The sequence below is a fragment of the Thunnus maccoyii genome, chromosome 11, assembly GCF_910596095.1.
Source record: "Thunnus maccoyii chromosome 11, fThuMac1.1, whole genome shotgun sequence".
Taxonomy (NCBI): domain Eukaryota; kingdom Metazoa; phylum Chordata; class Actinopteri; order Scombriformes; family Scombridae; genus Thunnus; species Thunnus maccoyii.
Window position 1 is genome coordinate 26,080,638 of NC_056543.1, and position 9,052 is coordinate 26,089,689.

Below are 9,052 nucleotides of genomic sequence, written 5' to 3' on the forward strand. Positions count from 1 at the left end.
CAGCACTAGCTGTAACACTATCCATAAGCAACTGTGAAGTATAACCACATCATTCCTTCATCAGGAACCTTTAAGAAATTGTTTCAGTTTTGAAATTACTTCTTGTTTTCATTTCTATTCTACTTAAATCACACATTTTAGGAAATGTGTCATAACAAACAAGCTTTGCTCATTAGTATGCTGCACTGCTATAACCACTGCTTAGTATTCAAGGTTAAAAAGATGGCCGTGGTCTCTCTAATGACACCACGGTGGATGAGCGGTTAACTGTCACACAGACAGCTCTGTGTCATCCTCACTGACTACATTATAGGATTTCAGTCTTAATCAACACGCTGCAACATCCTGTAGCCTCACCTGAACTCCTGCACATGTCTGCTAAAAACGGAAAATAAAACGCTCACTTCTCACCTAAAACTTGTTTGTATCCCAACACTGGTATTTCGGGAAAATAATCTACTTATACATCATGATATCTGTGTCACTGAAGAGGAAAATAGAGTATATCAAACCTCTACTGTGTTCAATGTATGTCATGTACTGTGCAGTGTCTTCCTACAGCCGCTTTGCAAGTGTAAAGTTGTTGCAGTGCTGCCAGCAGTAGTAGTAAAATGGTGGTTACAGCAGTGTAGTTAACTATTGAGTATGGCTAATGTTTACAGATGTGATGACATACTTGCTTGACCAGTCATGGTCAACATCACTGCTGGGTTTGTCCGAAGGTTCATTTAGTTTCGCCTCCATGGAAACACGTTCATTACCTGTGAACTCAGTTTCACAACCCTGCAAGTCAGTCTGTGTTTAACACCAAGGTCACAATTAGCTGGTGGACCATCATCAATGATAAAAAAAAATATAGGATATAGGAAGTTGCTGGGAATAAACTTGGTCGTTGCTGTAAGAAAGGCACTGCAGTTTTCAGTTAGAACACAGGTAGTCTCTTTGTTCTCTCTACTCCCTCATTTCTCTCTCTGGTATTGTGTACGTGCGTGTCTGTGTTTTTTGCGGCAGGAGTGACGCTACGTGTGGTGCACCTCATGGAACATGAGCTCACGAGGAATGGCCGTCTCAGCACCGTGTATCTTGGAGGCACGGCGCTCAAACGCCGAGACCATCTGCTTAACCACCTCGTCGAAGAACACGTGAGCTAGCTGGGAGTGGAGGAGAGAACGGAACTCAAAGGAGATCTGAGGAGGAGAGGGAGAGAGGAAGCAGAGGGGATACATTTTGAGACTGAATTTCATACTGTACATATACGTCACAGGTCTATGTGTGTGTGTGTGTGTGTGTGTGTCTTTAGAGTTTGAAACTGATCCAATGAGAAATACAACACTTGCAACTGCAGACATATCGAACTCCAGACATTTGATCACAGAGGACACACACCAAGCAAAGGTTAACACAGGGAACGCTTTCCCTCTCTTTCTTTCACGTGCATCTTTTTCCCGTGTTTGACTGCTTCGGTTAGCAAACTGCTACTACTTACAGCAAAATCCACGGTGCAGGTACGAGGGTAGCCTGGGAGGCCAGGGCTGAAACGCCAAACCGTCTCCAAGTGGTTGAACAGTTTACCATCTGAACAGGATGCCTGACAAGCAACACACACACATTCATTGCAATTAGTTTGCTTAAAAGAAAAAGAAGAGACTTTGTGAGACTAAGTAGCCTCACAAATTTCTAATCTAATAGTTGCTTTGCTTGTTATGTGATTGCCATGACTTTATTGCTAAGTGTATTCAAGTCATGGCAATCACTTGCACACAATTACATAGTGAATCTACTGATAATATTTGAACAAATACCATGATTCCTGTCTGTATTGTGTTGTGAATTAACAGACAGGAAATAACAGATGTAAACCTAAAGGCTGCTTCTTTCTGTCTCTCTGTATCCTATAATATAAACTAGTCATAGACTGATGAGGTTTCTAAACATTGGCATGCTGTTGAGGTTTTTTTCATACAATGCATATTTTAGGAAGCTGGTAAAGTAACATGTCAAAATAACATTGATTTCTTAGCAATGTGCTCTGTGTAAATGTTGTTAAGTTCTATTAAACTACAATGACCACAATTCACTACAGCTCAGATTATGTGTGCTCCCTTGAGTCTTACAATATCATGAGCTCTATTTCAATTAAGAGCTGAAAATATCCTACATAGAGTAGTGAATTCCTTAATAATATTTACAAAAGTGACGATAACTGTACTTTGAAAGTAGTGCAATTAACGATGACCCCTCCGAGGTGGGCGGGGGGGGAGTAACATACCTTGACCATGTGGGGGCGCACTGTGGTGACGAGAGAGGTGTAGTTCTCCACCACAGGTGGAAAGCCCACAGTTAGTTTGGCCTTGCAGAATCCGGATCGTTTAAACACCACATCAGACTTCTTACACCAGGGGACAAAGTGGCGGTAGTTTTCCACACCGGCCACCACCTCATAGATCTCCTGCATGGAAAACCTGAAGTCAAGCATGGAGAGGAATGAGACATGAGCTCCCTGTGTGCAAATAGGTCTGTGCAGAGCTGCACGTCAGGAAATAGATGAAGGTCGTCAATTATGACATAACACTAAACACTAAACAAGGCTGGCACAGTACATCAAACATGACCCAGTAATGTCTGAAAGTAGGTCAAGAGAGAGAGAGGGATAGAGGAAAGCAGTGGCTTAAAGAGGTCAATGCAACAGAAGAGAGAGAGAGAGAGCAATAAAATAAAACAAACAAAATAAAAAAGTTCAAAGCTAGTGAATGACGGGCACCCTGGTGACCTGATGGTTAAGGCACATATCACATAACCGTAACGTTCGTGGTTTGACTCCCGGCCGGGTGACCTGTATTGCATGTCATATCCCTCTCTCTCTCTCTCTCTCTCTCCCCAGCTTCCTGTATCTATTCTGTCTGTCTAATGAAGGCAAAAAGCCTGAAAAAAATCATCTTAAAAAAGAAGCCAATGAATGAGAGTGAGATGGAGAGAGTCTCCCACACTAGTTATATAACTGCATCACTCCAGCTGAGGGAAAATAGCTGCTGCTACTTGATCTATTTATACAACCAGATTTAGTGATTATGACTTCGCTATGGAACACAGGAGGACATTTAGTGCGTCATACAGGAACGCAGGAGTAGAGCCTCTGATAGGCCTCCAAGATCTGAACTTATTATTGAATTTATAATTTGTAAAGGCTGTGACTGGGGACACAATATTTCCTAATTAAAAAAAATATTTTATGGTATTACATTTGGACACAGCGTATGTTGCTTTCTGTTGGTTAAAAAGAACATTTTCAGCTCGAAATGCCATGGGAGGAAAAAAAAAGGTAGATTTGATTTAACAAATAAAGTGCTATAAGTGGAACCAGACTAGAGGTACCCACCCAATGATGCGTCTCTCCGAGTATTCTTTCCTCCTGGAGAAGGAATCAGCGATGTTGAAGAAGCTGCGGGCAGGCAACACGATGCCACGCCCGGTCATTGCAGCACTCAGCAGGGGAGGCACGCGTGTCATCAGGATCCCACATGATGAAAGATATCTGATCACAAAACAAACCACAATGACACCAAAATGGTTAGAAAACCAAGGTGAGGATTTGAATCAATACAGTAAGCTCTCATAATGTTTTCTTCAATTTGGCTCAATTCCAGCTCTACAGAAATCCTAAACCTTTTTCATAACAAGCCCAAGCAGGGCAGGAATGAGAGAAAATATTCTTTAGAATCTCTAATAGTAGTGACTGGTCTTGTTTTGGATAAACTCTCTATAGGAACACTGATTTGATTTCTCACAATCTACATCTACACAAAGCCTTGTGCTAATCAGCCTGTAATACCTGTAACAAGCTGCAGCATAAGCCTTTATTCCTGTGGAACAGGACGCTTTACATGGAAGCCTTCCAGCAACACCTGCCAAACATTTGTCATTCAAATAAAACACGTCACAGACGTACAGATGCCAGTAAATCAGAAGAAGACAAGGTCAAGGGCACCAACTTTACTGTGAGCTTTGAAGACCTGAAACACTGCTCAACCCTGCTGTATGTCTAACTTCTGACATTTCTGTACAGGTATTGTCTGTTTGGCCCGAGGGGGGATCGTAGCAGAATTAGGTCAATGATTATGTTTTGACTGTATCGCAAGCAGGAAATACAGGATGAATTCCATGAGTAAGTTGGAAAAGTAAGTTCCAACAACAGAGCTTTTCTCAAAGACTCTTTCTACATGATGCCTCACGGCAAACATCACCTCTTTTTCTAAATCACTGAAATAATGAGGTCAGTACTGAAGTCCTGGCAAGAAAATGCCTGAGCCAACAATAATTGTTGGGCCGAAATTTCAATGTGAGTCATTTCAAGGACTGTTTTTAGTTTAGAGAATACAGTGTGTGATTCTCTGTGCTACAAGTCATTGTATTTAGTAGTGAGCTGGGCTGATGAGATGTGTTGTGAATTTAATGCGATACATGTTCAAGTGAAAGGATTTATTGGCGCTACAAAAATTAAATGGAATGGTAAAAGGACTACATTTACATAACTATTTTATCCAAAGCACAATTTGCCTCCCAGTCTCACACCAATGGCAGTGAGCTCAACTGTTCTAGTACAGACTCAAGCTGAAGCTGAAGTTGACTCAAAATTGAAGTCCAGAGTCTCATTTTGAAATATTTTTTAACTTTTATCCGATGCTGCAAGATACAATAATGCACTAAAGCCATCACACAGGCAACTATCTGTTAAAATTGTTTCATATTGTCTTGCTTACAAGATCAAATCTTCACCAAAAGCTTCATCACCTGGGTTATAACTCTACAGTGTGTTGATGTTTGATCAATTAGTCGTTTGGTCAATTGACAGAAAATTAATCTCCATCGTTTATCATGCAAAAAGGAAAACATCCAGCTTCTAAAATGTGAAGATTTGATGAGTCCCCCTGGTTTATATAATTGTGCATTTAGACTGTTGATTTGACTAAACAAGGAATTTGAATATGTTGGGCTCTGAGAGCTTGTGGTGAGCTTTTTATCAACTAAACAATCATTTCAAAAGTTATGGATAGATAGATCATGAAAATCAGCAAAGTTACAGCTGAGTGAGATCCTCTCCGTCACCATGAATGAGAGAAACTCTGTTTATCTTGGATGAGTAAAAACTGACTAGTCATCTAGTTGCTTGTAAACTTCACAGATGCTATGAGCGTACATCACAACTGAGGTCGTGCTACTGTTGCCAGAGGACGCCTGCAGGGTCACTTTGACAAACCACTGTTCCGAGATCTGTCAGACGGTTTGATTTGTCCACTGTGCCTGGATGTAACCTGTGGCAGCCTGCTGCACAATGTCCCTGGCACTGGATGGTTTGGAAGCACAACACGGCTCTCGAGGGATATGTTTAGATTTAAATAGCCATTATGACACCACTTAATGTGATGTGACAATATCAATGTCATCAACAGCTCAAAACCAGAAAACCTTTTCTGTGCTGCTCATGATGTGCTGCTTCGAATTCCTGTTCCATTACTAGCATACCAGTCACTTCACAGGGAGCCAATTCACTACTGCAAGAAACGTGATACAGTTGACACATGGCACTGACCTCAAACTGCCAAGTCAATGTAAATGTATGGGTGCAGATATAGAGAGCAATGGTTGAGAAATACGACCTAAGAGCAAAGAGAGAGGGCAGTGGGCTGTGCACATCCAGATGGGTAAAGGCTGTGCACCTTTACCCACAGATGGGTAAAGGTGCACACTGAATATTGCAAGTTCTCAAGTTTAATGAGGCAACATTTCAATCATTAAGGTGAAGGAATTGTAGGTGAAAACACTGCTGAATTAAAGTCTTGGGAGCTTTCAAGATCTAGTGTGAGGACTACCTCTCTTTTTCCTGAGAAACACATCCAAAACTATTTGCCACCTTCCAAAACAATGTGTCAGAGGTTAACTTGGACTTCAGTTGTGACCCCCGTTGAGAGAATAATGGCATTAGTCTTATCTTACCTAACACCTGTCAGCTAACATACAACAAGGCTGCACTAAAGGATTTTAAACTTCAGATAAAATTGGATGTACAGAGATATTGCAAAACACCATGAAGTTGCAGCAGGTGATAATATATTGAAAAAACTCCTGACATATAGCTAAATTCATACCTTCTCACTCCTGAAAGAATTAAGAGGATTAGGCTGCAGAAGTGAATTGCAGCTGTATTTACACAGGTACATTACTTGTGTACATTTCTGAGACAGATGCATGTTTTGTAGATAAACTACCCAACCATATATAAAAGTAGTTAAGTTTGGCTCAATCTTGCTCAACTAATGCTACTTCACAACAGTAAAATGTGAAGGTTAAGTACATTTTGCTGCTGATGATACTTCTATATTTTTGCTTAAGTACATTTTTAATGCAGGACTTTTTTGCTTGTATTGGAATATATTCATAGTGTGGAAATACCACTGCGTTGTTTTTACTTTCAAAGTGTTACCAGCTCCAAATACGCAGGTTAACTGGCTAGTTAGCATTTAGCTTATTAGGGTATGTCTTAAAGACATAACAAACAAATTAATAGTTTTCGTCAAGTTCGTAAATGTTACCCGCTTAACATATGTTTACCACTCAGCAAAACAATGTCTAACTGAACATCTTTGGTACTTTGGTAGCTGTTTGTTATTACCGTGCGTATGTCTTCACCGACACTTTTCAGGTTAAATCGAGATTCCAAGATCAAATACTTTACCTTACGTTGTTCCTCGTCTGTATTTCCCGTTTGGCTGTGGAAGGTAACTGTTTCATGCACTCAGCAACTTTCCGCAGACTCCGACAACCTCTCGCCATCTTCCCTTCTTCTTTGACAGACTGCTTCACTAAGTGCGAGGCTGACAGGCAACAAATGCCCAGAGGTTTGTCCCGCCCCCCAATGTGACGCAGCCACTGAATACCGGTCTAATATTGGATGAGCCGTGCACATCGACAGTTTTCATTGGCCAGTGCTGTTGCTCGTCAACTGAAATTACTGACGTCTCCTGAATCGCACCTCACTCACGCAGGAATGTCACGAGATGTTGGCTCAGATTCGCTTAATCGCCCTGAGCAGCATAAGTTCACGGTTCTTTAAGGTTAAATACACACACTGTCCTGCAAACACGGCCCACCATCTCTCCAGCCCATGGTTTGGCTGAAGTGATCACACTACCACTAAAACCTCCAGTTGCATTTATTTTGATTGTGTATTTTGTGTTTTGGAGTGAATGTCTTCAAGACAGTGACTGTTTTCTATGACTTTGACTATTCTGATCCATTTAGGTCGGCCTATATGAGGCTATAGCTGAATTCAGAAATATTTTTATTGCTATTGGTTTATTTTGTGATTTATTTCTTCTTTTTTGTGATTTTCTACTGCTTTTTTGACTTTGTTTTTTTCAATTTTTGTTTACTTTTGTCATTAAATTATAGCAGGATTGTGATGTCAGGGGTGTGCCACGTCGTGCTAAATTAATTTGAATGATGTGTTTTCATACTAGATCATCTTACACACATTATGCACATGTTCATAATATTTTTCCACTGTCATATGTAAGTCTAAGCAGAGTGTATACACACACCAAGCACTTTATTAGGAACACCTGTGCAATCCAGTACAACAGCTCAGAACATGACGTTAAAAAGTGTTCCTTATATTTTGCCCCCTTCATGTATGTTAATGGGGTGGAAAAAAGTATTAGGAACACTTCTCAATATAATGCACTCAAGTACACTACCACCACCCACTACCACCTCAATAATAAACATAAAATAGAAAATTATCACCTCTCCGACAATGTCAACAAAAACTGAAAATGTGTAAGCTTCATGAAAGTAGAATTTATGGCAGAGCTGTTGTATTGGATTGCATTAGATTGCACAGATGGTACTGTATAAGCCACTTCTGCATATTAAAAAACCTATTATTCAGACAATATTTATTCCAGCATTTTTGCACTGCCATGAGTTCTTGTGCTACCTGCTGTAACACAAGCCTGCATGTACAGTAACAAAGTGATCTGCATATAGATAATCTGTTGTTGTGTAGATAAGAGATATATGTTTAACTTTGCTTTGTATTTGTTTAGATTGCTATCTATGTTAACCTGTACGTCTGTATTGATATCTGCACTCTAAGTATATTGAGGGCTACTAAAATGTGAAGTCAAATTTCTTGTATAAAAATAAATGATTTAAAAATATTTAAACTGGAGTGTTCTGAAACATAATATTGTTCTAAATGTAATTTTTGTTTCCTAAATTTGAAATTTAAGCATCCCTTTGGTTGGATTACAATGACCCATCACTCATCATCAAGTCTCTCTTTCTGTAGCACTTAGCAACTGTAGCTCTTTAATCATAATAATGACAATGATGATTATAATGTTAGTAGTACTTGTAGTAGTAGTGGTGGTTATTACTGTATTATTCAGTGTATATATGCATGACAGTCAGAGAATTCGGGTATAGCCTCTCATTTTATTCTTTTGCATCATGTTTGCCACATCAAAACTTACAAACAAATTTAAGTTAAGTTTTTAAGTTAAAACTAGCACATTAATGAAGTGCTTTAATAGACCTTTGTCACAGCAGACATTTTGATTTGTCAAAGGAGGAAAAGCACAGGTGGAATAAATAACATTAATGATGGCTGCACTCCAATTAGGTTAACCAGTTCCAGGGATTGGTATTGTGCGTGCTCACTCACTGGAGCCATTGTTAATGTTATTTACAGCTGTGCTTTTGCTTTGACAAGTCAAAATGTCTGCTATGAAAAGGGTCTATTATAAGCACAGTACATGAGTTTCTGATAAATATAATTTTGAGGTACTTGTACTTTACTTGAATGTTTCCATTTAATGCAACTTTCTCTTCTATATTTCAGAGGGAAATGTTTTATTTTTTTTTACTCCACTACATCTGAAAGTTATGTTAATAGGTTGCTTTTCAGATTAAGATTGACATTTAAGATTTTTCTGCACTGTGTAGATGTGTATAAGATTTGATTTTTTAATTGTTGATTGTACATATATATCCT

General features: G+C 39.4%; 1 protein-coding gene across 1 annotated transcript; it reads right to left on the reverse strand.

The window, feature by feature from the left end:
• Positions 1 to 540: 540 nt before the first annotated feature.
• Positions 541 to 6,907, reverse strand: coq10b (coenzyme Q10B). The gene is made up of 5 exons (XM_042427213.1): positions 6,731 to 6,907; positions 3,377 to 3,532; positions 2,270 to 2,462; positions 1,487 to 1,588; positions 541 to 1,187 (listed from the first exon to the last, which is right to left on the reverse strand). Exons 1-5 carry the CDS (start codon positions 6,826 to 6,828, stop codon positions 1,020 to 1,022), a joined length of 717 nt encoding a protein of 238 aa, XP_042283147.1. The 5' UTR covers positions 6,829 to 6,907; the 3' UTR covers positions 541 to 1,019.
• Between the last annotated feature and the right edge of the window lie 2,145 nt (positions 6,908 to 9,052).

What these genes read in the sequence shown, in the direction of transcription:
- coq10b (XM_042427213.1), bottom strand. Translation starts at nt 6,828, where the DNA reads ATGGCGAGAGGTTGTCGGAGTCTGCGGAAAGTTGCTGAGTGCATGAAA. An exon ending in CAGACGAGGAACAACGTAAG is followed by an intron (nt 3,533 to 6,730) that starts GTAAAGTATTTG and finishes TTTTGTGATCAG; the next exon opens with ATATCTTTCATCATGTGGGA. An exon ending in CCTGCACCGTGGATTTTGCT is followed by an intron (nt 1,188 to 1,486) that starts GTAAGTAGTAGC and finishes TCTCCTCCTCAG; the next exon opens with ATCTCCTTTGAGTTCCGTTC.